At 53.9% G+C, this 16,775-nt stretch overlaps 1 protein-coding gene and 1 long non-coding RNA gene across 2 annotated transcripts in view; one reads left to right on the top strand and one right to left on the bottom strand.

Annotated features, from left to right (window-relative positions):
• Window positions 1-267: 267 nt before the first annotated feature.
• The window catches only part of LOC127312198 (uncharacterized), a 30,076-nt gene continuing 13,568 nt past the window's right edge, over window positions 268-16,775 (top strand). Inside the window, exon 1 of the mRNA XM_051342668.2 lies at window positions 268-3,727. Coding sequence (XP_051198628.2) covers window positions 268-3,261 — 2,994 coding nt within the window. The 3' untranslated portion in view covers window positions 3,262-3,727. The remainder of the gene's footprint in view (window positions 3,728-16,775) is intronic.
• Window positions 14,258-14,750, bottom strand: LOC139833160 (uncharacterized). The gene is made up of 3 exons (XR_011748356.1): window positions 14,557-14,750; window positions 14,426-14,479; window positions 14,258-14,339 (listed from the first exon to the last, which is right to left on the bottom strand). It is a non-coding gene; the product is annotated as an uncharacterized lncRNA (long non-coding RNA).

The raw sequence follows: 16,775 nt of genomic DNA, 5'->3' as shown, positions 1-16,775 counted from the left end.
TCTCTAATTGGTGTAGTTTACACTTCTTGAAACTCCAGGATGAGAGTGAGGTCAAAGGGTAAGTCCAGCAACCATGGTTGCATTTTAGGAATATTTGATAAAATACCATGCTTTGTTTTGCCTCGCTTGATAGTGGCATGTGATGAAATTTCGGTGAAAGACCATGCCAAGGCATGATAGTGTTACCAAATCTCGATACATTTTGATCTTATCGAGTGATCAAAATAATATTAGTTGTGACCATTAGTAAAAGCTGAGGCCGGCGAGATGAGTGAGGCCTGGCGGACGCCGCCGAGGAGACCTCGCCGTAGGCTGCTCCTACAACCAATCGGGCTGGGGAAATCGCCGGCAGATCGGCCGTCGACCGGCTCGTCGAGTTCAGGCTCGCGTTTTGATCGTCTTGGCGAGATCTCGGACGGTGAGGAGGAGCTATCCGTGGCGGAGGAGGTGGCATGGCGAGGTCTGGCTGATGAACCATGTGTTCCGCCGCCGGATCCCGCTGCGGCCCTCAACGGCGATGTACTGCTCGCCGACTTCTGGTCTCGCATAGGCTATCCATCGGCGGCGTCCAGGGTTTGGGAGAAGCCCGAGTCAAGGCCGGCCGCAGCGAGGGCAAGATCTTTGTCGCCGCCAAGATCTTCCGTTCGGGAGGAGGTTCGGCGACAGGTGTCTTCGTCTCCGACAGGGCTGCGGTTGCCCAAACCCTCGGTGCGGCTAAAAGCTTGGAAGGGCCCTTTGCCGCCGAGACGGGTCACGCCGCCGGCGGTTCTGGGGGACTTCTTCGCCGCGTCTCTGGCGGGCGTGAGAGGTGCTTATCCAGCGGCCGATGAGTGGTTCGAGGATGGGCGGCAGGAGATGGGAAGGCCGGCGGAGGAGGCGACCTCGCCGGTGCAGGTCACGGCCGCGGCGGAGATCACGCCTCGTTTCAAACCTCCAGAGGCGGGATCATCGGCGCATGCAGATGGGCCCCAGCAGAGGTGGGCCGGCTTCGGACATGCGGTTATGGGCCTTCAGCGCGCAGCACGATTTCCTGGACGAAGTCACGATCGTGTGCACTTCTCGTCTCGACAATCTGCTTTCGTCGCCGCCGCTCCTCTCCGTCACGGTGCCGACGCCGCTAATCACCGCCCTTCCTCACCGCGCGACCGACCCTCCCCGCTGCCTTCTTCGCATCCGGATCGACCCTCCTTCGCGCAGGTGGTTGCGGGGGTCCGTGACCGCGCCGCCATGTCGGGGCCGTCGCGGCCGCCAGTGCCGCCCGGGGCGGCGGCGTCTACTCCAGGGGCAACGGCGCCCACGCCCGCTGCGGTGAGGCCAGGGGCGCCCCCACCCGCCGGCGCTGCGCCGTACCTCGGCCCGCCAGGATTCCAAGGGTGGCCGGCCGGCACCCCTTTGCTGGCGCAGCATGCCCCTGCGCCGCGGCCAAACACGGGGTTTCGTCCGCCCGCCCGCGCACCCGTTCCGCCGATGCACTACATTCCTCCGCAGCAACCTTTTCAGCAGTATTCTGGTCAGTATTATCAGTATCCGCAAGTGGGGCAGCAGTACGTGCCGCAGGTACCTTTGCCACAAGTCGCCCCTCCGCAGCCGCAGACTCTGCAGCCACCACCTCAACAGCAGCCGCTAGCTCAGCCCGGTCAAGGCAAGAAAAGACGGAAGAAGAAGGCGGTGGCCGTTGTGGGTTCGGAGGCGGGGGTCCAGCCAGTTGCCCCTCCTCTTGGACAGCCCATCCCGGAGGCTATGGGACAGCCATCTGTGATTGCACCGCAGGGTTTGACTGCCGCACCTCACCAGATTCCTACAGATGCTCCAGCTCCTGTTGCACTCGTGAAACAGAAGAAGGTGGGACGTTGTTGGAAATGTGATGTGAATACTCATGCTACAAAGAACTGCAAGGTTCTGCATTATTGTTTGGTTTGTGATTCTGGGGATCATCCGACTGTTAGATGCCCTATTCTGAAAGTTCCGAAGCCCATGAGTTTTTTTGTTGGTTGCGGTAATGATGCCACTCTTGACCTGCAGCTCCCTGACTCGGTGTACAAGCCTCAGTTGATTGCCTCTGGTGCACCCACAGCTTTGGTTCAGGTGTCTGGTGAGGGGACAGTCACGGCGGCGGATATTCAGAGTCTCCTTGCTCGTATGTGTCCTGGGAATCCCACCTGGAGATGGGAGGCGTCTCCACATGGGGAGAAGGCTTTTCTTGTTGGGGTTCCTACACATGATGATTTGGCGAGGATAGACGGCATGCAGATGAGTGTACCCAAGGTTCAGGCACAGGTGCTTGTCTCTACTTGGGAACATCAGGATATTGCTCCAGCCTTTGTTATGAAGCCAGTTTGGGTGCATGTCGATGGTGTGCCGGATTCCGTGAAGCACTTTCTTGGGCTATGGGCTGTTGGGACTCTCATTGGTTCTACTCTTGATGTGGACTTATATACTCTTCGCAGTCAGGGGATTGTTCGCATTTTGGTGGCTATGCGGGATGTTTCGGTGCTCTCGAGAGATAAACGTGGCTATTTGGAGGTGGTTGCTTTACTACACCTCAATGGCTACAGATTTTGGTTTCGGAAGGAGGCGGATGGTTTCAAGCCCGACTCACGGTTTCGGCCTTTCTTCTGGAAAGATGGTGCGGATTCTGATGATTCCCATGGTGCAGAGGAGAAACGACTAGAGGATGGTTCAGCGGAGGATGCACCAGGGGCGGCGAACATGGAGGTGGATACCCGCCCTCCTACGCACACGTCTGGTGCAACCTCGGCGACAGGTGCACAGCTGGCTCTGACTCCTTTTAATCACTCACCGGTGACCGATAGAGGACGAGAGATAGTGGCGAGGGCACGGTCCCAAACACCGCATCTAGTTGCTTCTCCACCACGGGCATCTCGGACTCCTTCACCTTCACGTGTTCGGACTTTCATGCAGGGTCGGACTAGGCCGGCTTCTTCTCCGTCGTCGAGTTTCGCGCCTCCGGGGGCATCGCAGCCATCTTCAGCCTCGAGGGTGGTGGCGGTGGAGCTGGCCTCGAGGGCTCCGCCGTCCTCACCACCACCTGGCGGCCTGCTTCCGCGTGGACCGGTCCTGGAGGAGGAGGCGGCGGGCGACGCCGCGCTGCTGCGCCACCAGGGCGAGGCGCGGGGGGGAGTGGCCTCAGCTGAGGCCGCGCCATGCACGCCCACCGCCGTCACGTTGCCTCGGCCGTCGCGTGGCATAGACGCCGGGAGGGGTGTCGCTGTGGCTACCTCTCCTTCGGTGGACGCATAGCCATGCAGTGGCGTAGCCTCCGTCGACGGACAGCGGGCCTCGGACGCACCTCGGGAGACTGCTCCGTCTCCACAGGTGGTGGGGACGCCGGGGCCTGGGCATGGCCTGGACCCTTTGGGGTCGGCTGATGCCCCATCGTCTACGACTTCTTCTCCAGCAGCTGGTGGGTTGTCGAGGTCGGGGTCGGTGCGGGGGGCTTCATCGCCTCTTACCCCTGCATCACCTACCTCTTCACCCGCTTCGTCGATCGTTCCTGCTTCGACCACTTCTTCGCCACGCCCGAGCTCTACTGCACCGGTCCCCGCTCTGCAGCATCCTACCCCTACCGTCCCTCCTCCGGTCGTTCAGCCGACTTTGAGGAGGAGTGGGAGGTACGCGCTGTCGGAGGATGGGGCGGGACCTACCGATGAGGACGCCTTGCAGAGAGCCATGCGACGTAAGGCGGAGAAGAACTTGGACACGGCAGGTACGAGACATTCATCCAAGTCTTTCACTTCTTTTTCAGATTCTCGCATTTCTTCTAATTTGATCAGTTTAGGAGTTTCGTTGGGTACTAGGCCTGACGAGGTTTCGGTTTCTGCCAATGTGTTGAGACAGACGGAGCTTGACCGTTTAACGGTTGCTCCGAATGACTCCACTGGGCTGGAGACCCCAGTTGATGACGATGATGGAGCGGATGACATCTTAGATGGTCAGCTCCTCTCGTCTATTATTGGTTCTCTTACTGAGGTCGATTTGGAACACTCGGAGCTTAGTTCAATTTATGATCTAAAAGCTTCTGCACGTGGTTCCCGATCGTCCGCTGGTAAGAAGTCTCGTAGATATGGCAAAAATACTAAATCTACAAAAGTTTCTCGATGATTGGCATGTTTCGGAATAGCAGAGGTCTTGGAGACTTGGCTAAGCATTCTCACATTGCCGATGGTTGTAGAGATTATGATTTAGATTTTATTGCTATATCGGAGACGGGTAGACGAAATTTCTCACAAAGTTTCCTCGACCGATTGTCAGGCGGGATTAACTTTCAGTGGTTTTCTCGTCCGCCTCGTGGTAGGTCTGGGGGCATTTTACTTGGCATCCGTATAGACACAATGACTGTTCGTGCTAGTTCAGATGGAGAGTACCACATCAAACTCGATATCCAGAACAAAGCAGACGGTTTCATTTGGAGTCTGGTTGCTGTGTATGGTGCTGCCCAAGACGCTTTTAAGGCCGACTTTCTACGTGAGTTGGTAAATCTCGCAAAGGATAATCCGTATCCGATTTTAATCGGCGGGGATTTTAATTTGATGAGATTTCCTCATGAGAAGAGTAAAGGCCCTTTTGATGGACATTGGCCTTTCTTGTTTAATGCTGTCATTGATAGCTTAGACTTAAGAGAGGTTTTCATGTCTGGTCGACAGTTTACTTGGGCCAACAGCTTGCCCGAGCCTACATACGAGAAACTAGATCGTGTGTTGATGGATACCGAATGGGAGAATCAATACCCCATGGTGTCTGTCCGCGCCCTAGAGCGTATTGAAAAACTGTCTGACCATGCTCCCATTCTTTTAACCACTGGGAATCCACGTCAGGTTTGTAAGCGACCGTTCAAATTTGAACTAGGTTGGCTACAACGAGATGGATTTCACGAGATGGTTAAGAGGGTGTGGGAAAGACCAGTCAGGGGCAACAATCCGATATCGAGATGGAATAATAAAATGCGCGCTACGCGTAAACATCTCACGGGTTGGGCTGCCCATACGGCTGGTCTTCTTAAGAAAGAAAAGATTCGCCTTTCACATGTGATCGATGACCTAGAGGCCCTAGCGGAATTGAGACCGTTATCCACGCAAGAGATTGACCTCAAGTGTTGGGGGGATGACCCCTGGTATGCCAAAGGCATGCCAAACCGGATGGTTTGAGCCATCAGGATACCGGTTAGATGTTCATGCCGGAGTCTAAGATAGGCATTTGGCTGAACAGGCTAAACCGGTATCCTCATAAGAGGGATACCGGAACCAGATAGAAAAGGTACCGGGCCACCGGTAGGAAGGGCTTGTCGGCAAAGCTGGTCAAAGATCCTCTCCAGAGCTAGAAGACAAAGATGAGCTAAGCAAAGTAGCTTTAAACGAAGGGCTGACGATAAAGAAGAAGATGACGAAGAAAGAAGCCGGAGGACGTCAGCCTCCCTGATTAAAGAAGACCCCGGTGTCATCTATGATTAAAGTAGCTTTGTACAGTAGCTGATAAAGTAGTTTGTCCAGTCAAAGATGCCATTAGGGTTTCTTGCACTGTAAGCCACCCTCTCCCCTATATAAGGAGAGGGGGCAGCCCTTCTTCACGGGCACGCATGTATGTATGTAGACAGAACCTGTAACCTGTGTGAATCAATGAACATGGTGATCTAGAGGGAGTTCTTCCTTGTGTCTTTCTTCTTCAACCTCTGGCCTTGGCCAAGTTCTTGAGGAAACCATCCGAAATCTCTTCCCACCTGATCACAAACCCTCCCCCGAATCCTCTTGCGTCCATTCGGCCCCAATCTAAGCCATCCTATGGCATCTGCTCGTTCACCACGACGACAGTTGGCGCCCACCGTGGGGCATGAAGTGGCGCATGATGGAGTTCACATTCGGGCGGGCGTCCTCGAGATCTCCGGCGAGCGTACGGTGTCCGCGTTGGTGCAGCGCATCTACGCCATGGACTTCATCAACGACAATGCGGGCTGCTTCGCCAACGGCGGCGTCTTCCCCAAGAACGGCCGCATCATCGAGTTCGGCAACCACCGCATCTACTTCGGCACCGTCCCCGTGCGCCAGCGCCTCTCGCCGGTGCTGGTGGCACCGGACCCGCCAAGATGGCTCTGTGCTGGCCGCGCCGCCGGCAGCGTTGAGGTAATGATGACCGGTGTGGCTGGTGCAGGAAAGGAAGCTGCGGCAGAAAATGCTGGTCGCGCGGTTTCGACCCATGCGGCTAAGCCACCGCTGGAGCGCGGCGCAGGCGCAGCGGGAGCATCATCCGCGCCACCGGAGACACCGCTCCAAGCGGCGATGAACGTCCTCGCCACCCCCATCGCGCAGAACATCGACCCGGCAGCTCGGGGCGGAGCTGGAGGCGCAGCGCCGAAGATGCTCGAGAGCGGCAAGGACATCGTCAGGGCGCAGCGCGAGCTGAACCTAACCGTACGTGAGTATAACGCTGCCCATGGCTTTGCTTCTGTTAGCGCGCATGCTGCCAGGATGCCGGAAAACCGGCTGAAAGCTCGCAACCTAGATCAAGATTTGCGCAAGGAGATTCTTACCGGCAAGAGTGCCTCTGCATCTGTTAGCATCGTGGAAAGGCCTAAGTATAGCAGCCCGGATAAAACTATAAAAGCTGCTAAAGCTACTGTAGAGCTATGCGAGTCGCTTTCTGGAGAGGCTTTGGCAAAACAGTAAGAGCGTGTTAGAGAGCTGCTGGAAACTATTGAGCAGCAAAATGCTGAGCAGCTGGCTAAGCTGAACAAGGCAGCGGCCTCAAAATCCGCGCGTTTGACAAAGAATGCCGGTAGCAAGTCCCATGGGCAGGCATCGTCCCCCCACCCGGATAGAAGGAGAGAAAAAGAAGTGAATGCGCAGCAGATGACTGTGTACGATCCGGTTCTTGCCGGAAAGCAACAAGACGGGCAACATGATGCCGGTAGAAAAAGCCAAGGGGCAGAGCGAGGCTACGCCAGAGGCAATGCCGGAAACAATCATGCCGGTAGATATGAGACCGGGCAAAACTATCGAGCTGCAAGGGCAGCGTACGATGAGGAGGAAATGGATCCCCCGAGGTATCGGCAGGCAAGGGCCGCGGTGCCGGAATGTTACGATGAAGCTGATTCTACAAGACCGGCAACATACCGGAACCCATTGGGAGAACGCTTGGGAGAGAGATACTTACCGGAACGGGATGCGAGGCACCGTCTGGATAGAGTGTATTTGTCAGAAATGATCGAGGAGGAAGGTCCTCCAGGTCCAAAGTGCTTTGGCCCAAGGATCATGAAAGAAAAACCACCAGTTCGCAACTTTATGTTGCCCCGTGACACAAAAACATACGATGGCACCACGAAGCCGGAAGATTGGCTCGCGGATTACGTGACCGCGGTATACGTCGCAGGCGGTGGAGGAACCGTAGCAGGAGGAGGAAACCGGCGTTGGGCCGTGAGGATCATACCATCGTTTTTGGTCGGACCGGCAAGAATCTGGCTAAACAACTTGCCGGCAGGAAGCATAAATGGCTGGCTGGATTTTGAGGAGGCTTTGTGAGCAATTTCAGCAGCACCTATCGGAGGCCAAACAGGCCGCAGCAACTTACTACGTGTGTGCGGCGCCGAACGAAATGCAGACCGGGATTATACGGCCGGTGGAACACTACCGGGAACTCTGTGAAGGGGTAATCGAGGCACGAGCCATTGCTTGGTTTAGCGAGTGGATGCGAAGAGGCTCACCGCTATGGCAAAAGTTGCAGCGGAACATGCCGACAACGTTGGCGAGATGATACGTGTGGCGGATAGCTATGCGTTGGGAGACCAACGCAGCCGGCGGTCTAACTGAGCCGGAACAGCTGCGCCACGAACAACACCGGGATAACCGGAATAACAAAAGAAGGGAAGATTTTCCGGATCGAAGGTACGGTCCGCAGCAAGTTGCTTCTTGTGCGGGAAAACTACGAGGCCAGCGGCGATCGAGAGGCAAAAACCGGATCGCAGCCATGGGCGGGTCCTAAGAAGCAGTGGGTGGAAAAGAAACCCTGGGTCCAGAAAAGGAACTGGCAAGAACCCGCAAAATACACCATGGAAGCTGCCATGGATCAACCTTGCCGGTGGCACACACCGAATCCGGCACATCCGTCAAACCATCTGACGAAGGATTGTACCTGGACCAAGTACTTGATGCAAAAGGAACGGTAAAAGATGCACAGCCACCACAAGACATGCCGCGGCAGCAGCAATAGCTACCACCACCACCGCCACTTACCGGCAAACGCCTTACCGGTGCAGCCAAACCGGCAGCAGTACCGGCAAGTTAACCGGGTGGAACAAGATGATCAACCACCTCCACCGGCACCTTTGGGCCGGAATGTTTACGAAGACCCGCATCTGTCTGTGTTGTCTTTGTCAACGAGCCAACAGACAGCAAAGCGTGCACCGCCGCTCCATGGAGGTCAATGCTTTGTGATGCCGGTAGTTCCCAAATACATGATGTGGTCCAATCGAAATTACCTGGTCATCTAAGGATCACCCTAAGATCATGCCGAATCCGGGTGGATATGCTCTTGTTGTGGACCCAATCATGAAAGGGCCGCAAACTCGAGTGAAGTTCAGCAAGGTCTTGATAGACAATGGCAGCAGCATAAACATCATGTACAAGCACACCATGCATACGCTGGGCATAACGAGAAAACATGCTTCAGCCAACGCGCACAACGTTCCACGGGATCGTCCCTGGCTTGTCCTGTGCCCCGATAGGAAAAGTTCGAGTGGACGTGGCATTTGGAGGACGTGACAATTGCCGGGTGGAAAATCTGGAGTTTGAGGTGGTGGATCTAGACAGTCCCTACCATGCATTCTTTGGGAGACCGGCATTGGCAGCCTACATGGCCACAACTCATACGGCCTACCTCAAGATGAAGATGCGGCACCTCGTGGACCATTGACTTGTGGTGGGAAACTATAAGGTCTCACTGAAATCGCATCTACCGGATCGAACCTAGCGGAATCGCTTTGGTGATCGCGGAGGAAAAGAAAAGAATGCGAGACATTTGCGCTGGCTCGATCCTCACAATTGAGCTTAGCGGCAATGAGTGAAAACATGGGCTCACCGGCATTCAAGCCAACAAATGAGACAAAGGACATCGTGTTGGATCCGGCTTACCCAGAGCGCACCGTTCGTATCGGTGCCGGTCTTGATCAAGCATAGGAAAGCGCGCTCGTCAGCTTCCTCCGTGAGAATCGGAATATCTTTGCCTGGTCAACTGATGATTTGGTAGGTGTTCCGAGGGAGCTGGCTGAGCACTCCTTAAACGTCCGAAAAGATGCCAAGCCGGTGCGGCAACCACTACGCCGGTTCGCTGAAGATAGAAGAAAGATCATAGGAGAAGAGGTAACCAAACTGCTTGTTGCCGGATTCATTGTGGAGGTCACGCACACAGAGTGGCTGGCCAATCCGGTAATGGTTGAAAAGAAGAAAGATGAGAACCTGGAGGCAAAAGCTCCGAAGGTGTGGCGCATGTGCATCGACTACACCAACCTGAACAAGGCTTGCCCAAGAGATCCTTTTCCTCTACCACGAATCGATCAAGTGATTGATTCAACTGCTTGGTGTGATTTGTTGTCCTTCTTGGATGCTTTTTCCTGTTTCCACCAGATTCCATTTAAAAAGGAAGATCAAATAACAACTGCGTTTATTACCCCGCACGGGGCTTATTGCTATGTTACTATGCCTTTTGGTTTGCGCAACGCTGGTGCAACGTATGTATTTGTATGCAAAAATGCTTGTTTGATCAAATTGGAAAAAATGTGCAAGTCTATGTGGATGACATTGTGATAAAAACTAAGGTAAAGAACACCTTAATCGATGACATCCGGCAAACATTCGATAACCTAAGGCGGTTCCGGATGAAACTCAATCCGGCAAAATGCACCTTTGGTGTCCCTGCCGGCAAGCTGCTCGGTTTCCTGGTATCAAGCCGGGGCATAGAAGTTAATCCGGTAAAAATCCGGGCAATAGAAAGAATGGCTATCCCTCGAGAGTTAAAAGATGTGCAAAAGTTTACCGGAAGCTTGGCATCGCTAAGCCGGTTTGTAAGGCGGTTGGGCGAGAAAGCTCTACCGGTCTACGCTCTCATGAAAAAATCGACACGTTCGTACGGACCCCTCAGCAGGATGCAGCGTTTAAAGAGCTAAAAACAATGCTAGCCACAGCGCCCATACTGGCTTCACCTCTAGAAAGGGAGCCTATGATGTTATACATAGCAGCAACAAACCGGGTCGTGAGTGTAGTGGTTGTGGTTGAAAGAGAAGAGGAAGGAAAAACCGTCCAGAGGCCGGTATACTACCTGAGCGAGGTGCTCTCCCTCTCAAAACAAAACTACCCTCACTTCCAGAAAATGACTTATGGCGTGTACATGGCCGCCACCAAACTCAAGCACTACTTTGAGGAGCACCCCATGAAGGTGGTGAGCGAAGCACCAATTTCCAACATCATGTGCAATAAAGATGCCAGCGGCCGGATTGCAAAATGGGCAATCCAGATATCACCGTACGTGCCGGTATATGAAAGAAGAGATGCCATAAAGTCACAGGCTTTGGCTGATTTCCTTGTTGATTGGGCGGAGATGCAATACAAACCACCAGATCAGAGGATAGAATACTGGAAAATGCACTTTGATGGATCCAAGCTCAAGGAGGGTCTAGGTGCCGGCGTGGTGCTTACTTCACCAAAAGGAGACCACCTCCGGTATGTTTTGCAAGTACATTTCAGGGCATCGAACAATGTCGCTGAATATGAAGCTTTGATACATGGGCTTAAGGTCGCAAAAGAAATCGGTGCACACCGGATCATTTGCTATGGCGATTCAGATCTTGTGGTACAGCAGTGTTCCGGAGATTGGGATGCAAAAGATGCCAATATGGCCTCGTACCGGTTTCACGTGCAAAAGATTGCCGGATTCTTCGAAGGTTGTGAGTTTCACCATGTGCCACGCGCGGAAAATGAAGCCGCGGATGCTTTGTCCAAGCTGGGCTCATCTAGGCAAGAAATTCCTCCTGGAATAGCTTTGGCTCACTTAAGAGTGCCATCGATCAAACCAAGCCCGGAATCAGAATCAATTTTTGTACCGGAGTCACACGTAGTACCCATGGATATCGATGAAGGGAACCCGGGGACTGCTCCGGCAAGATCGGGAACTGCTCCGGCAAGCTCGGGGACTGCTGTACCCATACCGGAAGAAATGATGCTGGTGGATAGCATGGAGATAGATGCACCGGTGTTTTCGGTTCGAGAGATACCGTCATGGGTTAAACCTATTAAGGAGTTCACGATCAACGGCACCTTGCCGGCACGAAAACGAGTCAAGGAGGATACAAAGAAGGTCCAAAGCATACACGTTCATCAACGGTGAGGTGTACAAGAGAAGCGTTATCGGTGTCCTTCAAAGATGTGTGGAACCGGAGGAAGGGAAAGAAATGCTTGAGGAAATTCACCAAGGAGAATGTGGGCATCATGCTTCATCAAGGGCGCTAGTAGCAAAAGTATTCCGGCATGGGTTCTATTGGCCCACTGCTTTGGAGAACGCTCGAGGATTTGGTAAGAAAATGCAACGGCTGCAGAGGTACGCCAAGCAAAATCATACCCCGCATCCGGTTTAAAGACAATACCGTTAACATGGCCATTCGCCGTTTGGTGCCTTGACATGGTTGGACCATTCAAAGCGCAAGAAGCAGCATGACTCACATCTTGGTCATGGTGGATAAGTTCACCAAATGGCTAGAAGTGAAACCTATCGCAAAGTGTGATGGGCATACAGCGGTGAAATTCCTAAAAGATGTCATTTTGCGGTATGGATACCCGCACAGCATCATCACTGATAAGGGAACCAACTTTGCTCAAGGTGAGTTCAAAAGGTTCTGTGAGGACAACAACATCAGGTTGGATTTGTGCTCGATGGCACACCCTCGGGGGCAATGGCCAGGTGGAAAGAATGAATGCTTTGGTGCTTTTCGGTATCAAGCCTAGACTCATTGATGCGGTGGAGAAGTCACCGGGATGTTGGCTCGATGAGCTACCATCGATTCTGTGGAGTATAAGAACAACCCCAAACCGGTCTACCGGATACACTCCCTTCTTCATGGTTTATGGAGCGTAAGCGGTCATACCAACCGACATCATTCATGATTCACCAAGGGTACAGCTCTATCTTGAGCAAGAGGTCAAAGAGGCCAGAGAAAATGATGTCGACTTGCCGGAAGAAGCAAGAGAGCTGGCTCAGCAAGAACAGCCATTTATCAGCCAAAACCTAAGACGCTATCATAACCGGAAGGTTAACCCGAGAGTTTTCCGGGAAGGAGATCTTGTACTTCGCACTGGTGCAGGCGCTGCTGAAGGCCGGCATAAGCTTTTGCCACCATGGGAAGGTCCCTTCATTGTAAGCAAGGTGCTTCACAATGATGCGTACTACTTGATAGATGCACGGGAGTGGAAGAAAGGAAAGGCGGACAGTCGGAGAGGAGAGCAAACGTCCATGGAACGTAGCTCTGTTGCGTCCTTTCTACTCTTGAAGTGGTGGTGTAAGAAGTTCCTTTTTGTACCTTATATGCTATGAATAAAAGATGCCGGAACCTTGAATGAATCTCGGACTACCCCAATAAGGTTGCATGTAACTTGTCTATTTTTTCAGTTTACCGGTTGCTTATTGAATGTTTTTTCTTTCCGGTTTAGTAGTGTGCTAAATCCTACCGGAGTCTTCGACTCTGCTGCTGTCCGCAAACCGGCTTCATGGCAAGCAAGATAAACCGGTAGGAGATAAGCACATGAACTGCGAAAAGGGAGAGCGAGGAAAGAACAATCCGGAAAATTTAACTAACCCGGTTAAACCGGTTTTTTGCAAAATTTCAAAGTTATTTCTAAGTTCAAGAAGATGCTTGTTTGGTGAAAGAACCTTGTGCTCATACGCCAAAGAACGCCCAGAGAAGGCGAAGCGAGCCAAGGCAAAAGAACCAAGTATGCATCAAATTGGATGCGGAAACAATTGGGAAATCTTTGCGGTACAGATAAAAGCAGAACCAAAAGCAAATGTGCTAAGGCAAACTTAGAAATATTTAGCTACCGGTATAACTTACCGGCATGAAATGTTGTACCACAACCAAAAGCAGATTTAAAGTTTTACATCATAGACCCCGGCATACCGGGGCAGAATTTAACGGACATTGTTTTAAGTTAACCAGGACAAAGAAACATATCACGAGCAGACATTGCATAAGAGCAGGTAATCGGATAGCGGGGGCATCGGGCGGAGCAGCACCGACCTCGGTGTCTTCGGGGAGCAGATGCTGGCCTCGGGAGCTTCCGGCGGCGCGTCCTCGGCAGCCTCATCTTCATCTCCCTCGTCTTCTTCTTCCTCATCGCTGAGGTAGTCCTTGACGCCGGGGAGGGGAGGGATGAAGGTGCGGACCTCAGCATACTCGGCAAGCCGGTATGCCCGGTCTGCCGCTTTGCGGTGAGCGCCGGATCTGTGTCCGTGGGAGCATCTGCGCGTACGCCTTGGAGAGCATCCAGATCAAGAGCAGGATACCACGAGCACACGGAGCGCAGCGCCGTGTCGGCTCCGGCACGAGCCGCGGAGCATTGCCACTCGCGGATCCGGTGCCGGCATCATTAAGCCGCGCGGCGGTGAGCGTGATGTTCCCCGGCAGCTCCTCCTCGGGCCACGGGACCTTGAAGACTTGGATGGCGGCGGTGGCAGGTCGGCAAGAAGCCGGTCGACGGAGCGCATGTGCTGGACACACGCGGAGAGGGCGACAAGATAGTCGTACCCATCCCGGTGCGCGTCAGTTGGGAAATTCCCGCGCAATCCGATCCTCCCTCACCTTCTTCAAGGCATAAACCTGGGATTCCGGGAAATGCTCTACGAAAAAAGAAAAAAGGCATAAAAACGAGACAGGAAAAAGCATGTCGGAAAAAGCATGTCGGAAAAAGCAAGAAACAAAGATACATCTTCAAAAGGAGAAAGCTTATAAGCGAAAGAGAGGGCAAAGCAGGAACTTACGGAGAGCCGGCGCGTCTATCTTCATAACCAACCGATCATATTCCGGTGATCGGTGGTCATGGTATCAATAAGGCGCTCCGCTGCCTTCCGCGATTTCCTCTCCTCCTCCAGCTCTGCCGTCAAGACGGTGTTGGAGTTCGTGGAGTCCTCCACGACCTCCGCCAGCCTGGCCTCCGCTGCAACCCGGGCATCCTTCAAGGCTTGCTCATGCCGAAGCGCGGCTTGTATAGCCTGTTCCTTGAGCTCCCCCAGGGCGGTCTTCTGGGCCTCCAGTGCCTCGTTGTGCTCCTTGAGGAGCTGCTCCTTCTCGCCTAAGTACCGGAAAGAAAAGTCTTAGCAAGCAACAATAGATGAAATGAAAAAAGGAACGGGTTAGCAGAAAAAGAAAGGATGGTACCTTGAAGCTTGGCGACCTGGGCCTTCAGGGCCTCGATGGTAGCTTCCGGAACAACTGTTAAGCAAAAGAGTGCATAAGTATCAAAGAAAGAAACGATCCGGTGAAAAGATGCGGAGGGGAAAGAAACAAACCTTGGCAGTGGCTGTGGGCCTCAGCAAGGTCCCGGTGCTCCCACAGAAGCTCCTCAAAGAGTTGCTTCCGGGCGTCGGCAGTGCTCTGTTCAAGGGAAGATGGGTGTGAGAAAGAAAGAAACAAGGTTTCAACCCGAAACTCGGGGACTGGCCATGCCGGTTTCACATGCCTCTAGTTAAAGTTTCGCGCCGAAAACTGCATTTTCACCATGAAACTCGGGGACTGGGAGAATAGATAAGATCCGGAAAGAAAAGAAACCGGCATCAACAAAAATAAAAGAAAGTTGGCAAAACTTACCACCACGTTGTTGGTAGCATCGTACCAGGCACTGTCAAACTCTTTCACGGCGCGTTTAAGCCGCGAGAAGTGTTCTTCAGTGCACCAAGCCCCGGCAGGATCTGGTGCCGGAAGGCGATCCTTCCCCAGGCCGCGGGTAGAAGCGGAGATATCCGCCTCATTCCACTTCTGGGCATAGGGGAGAAGGTGCCCCAGGTCCTTGCCCGCGCGCTTCAGATCAACAATCCGGCCCAGGAGGCCGGTAGGCTTGTCTGGGCAGCGATAGCGGCGGGCCGACGTGCAGCACCACGTCCCCCGAGCCGCTTGAGGCGGCGCCCTCCACAGCCTTGCCGCCGGAAGCCCCGGGCTTGAGGAACTTGGTGATCTTGGGAGTCCCGGACGGCGCCGGTTGCTTGGCCGCGGAAGGTCCTTGGCTGGGCGGCGGTGTCGGCGTGGCCTCGGGAGGAGGAGAAGGTACCGGCGCGGAAGTATCCGACGAAGTAGGGGAAGAGCTCGACTGCTTCTTCTTCTTCTTCGGGGGAGGAGGAACCAAAGGTTCCGCCTGCCCGGCATCAGTCTGGCCGGCGCCGATGTTGCTGGCGCCGGTGTCTCGGGTCTCTGGAGGGGAGGTGAAGTCCTCCTCCGCGCGGTGATCTGGAGGTGTTGGGGCCGCGCGCCCCGAACTTGTGGTGCCTCCCGAGAGGGAGGCAGAGCTGTTGCCGGCACCAGATGGTACCGGACTTGACTGAGGAGGAGGAGTTGAGGTCCTCGCGGAGCCGGCAGAGCCAAGCTCAAGCGCAGGGCTGAAAGAAAGGAAAAAGAGAGCAAATTGGAAAAAAGCAACCGGAAAAGAACTCGGTGGAAACAAAGAGAGCATAAAAGAGATAAAAACTTACCCGGAAGACATCGGCATCCGCTTCTGCTTGTAGCGCTTGGTGCCAACCTGCTTCCCTCCAATGACTTCAGTCCGAGGACGTTTGCCAGAGGGAGCATGGCTGGGGCCGGCGCCAGCAGCAGGAGGATCGCTCTTCTGGCCCTCGGCCATGAGCTTATCCAGAAACTCGTCGCCAACCTCGGCCTGCAGGGGAGGTTCGTGCTCATGGATCTGTGGTTTGTTGCTGGCTGAGGGAGTGTCTACAGAATGGAAGTAACAAAAAGAGTATAAGAAAACGAACAGAAAGGCTACCTCAAGTATGGTCAAGTCATCAGACGAACCAGCTGGTTCCGGCGGAGACTTGCCAAGGCGGGAAGATGGAGTCCGGCCCATCCTCAGATCCAGCCAATGAATGATGGGATCTGGATCGTACTTGTCCAGAGGCCTCTTCCGGCAAGGGCCTCGTCGGTCTGAGTCGATCCGAGGGAAACGAGCCCTAGCCTGAGAACAAAGGAAAAAAGAGAGATTAGTCGCAAATATGAAAGTTACCGGTAATACGACCTGAGCCGCGCAGTTTCTTACATCTTGGGACGGAGGATTTTTGGAGCTGAGAGGGCAAAGGCCCCACTCCCAGTCATCCGGCATGTCCGTTTGGCAGATTTGGCTAGCCTTCAGGACCACATCAGCCTTGCTCAAGGGCAAGCCGGTGATCTTGGTGGGATCACCGGGGCCGTACATCTCACTAATCTTGTGAGCGCGCTGTTGAAGGGGAAGCACCCGGCGGCAGATGAAGGTGCGGATGATATCGTCGGAGCAGATATTGTAGGATAACGTTGCATAGAAAACAAAAATTTTCCTACCGCGAACACGCAATCCAAGCCAAGATGCAATCTAGAAGACGGTAGCAACGAGGGGGTATCGAGTCTCACCCTTGAAGAGATTCCAAAGCCTACAAGATGAGGCTCTTGTTGCTGCGGTAGACGATCACTTGCCGCTTGCAAAAGCGCGTAGAAGATCTTGATCACGATCGGTTCCGGCGCCACGAACGGGCAGCACCTCCGTACTCGG

Source organism: Lolium perenne, chromosome 7 (genome assembly GCF_019359855.2).
Source record: "Lolium perenne isolate Kyuss_39 chromosome 7, Kyuss_2.0, whole genome shotgun sequence".
NCBI lineage: Eukaryota > Viridiplantae > Streptophyta > Magnoliopsida > Poales > Poaceae > Lolium > Lolium perenne.
Note: the sequence above shows the minus strand (reverse complement) of the source record. Positions and strands in the feature narration are given on the sequence as shown.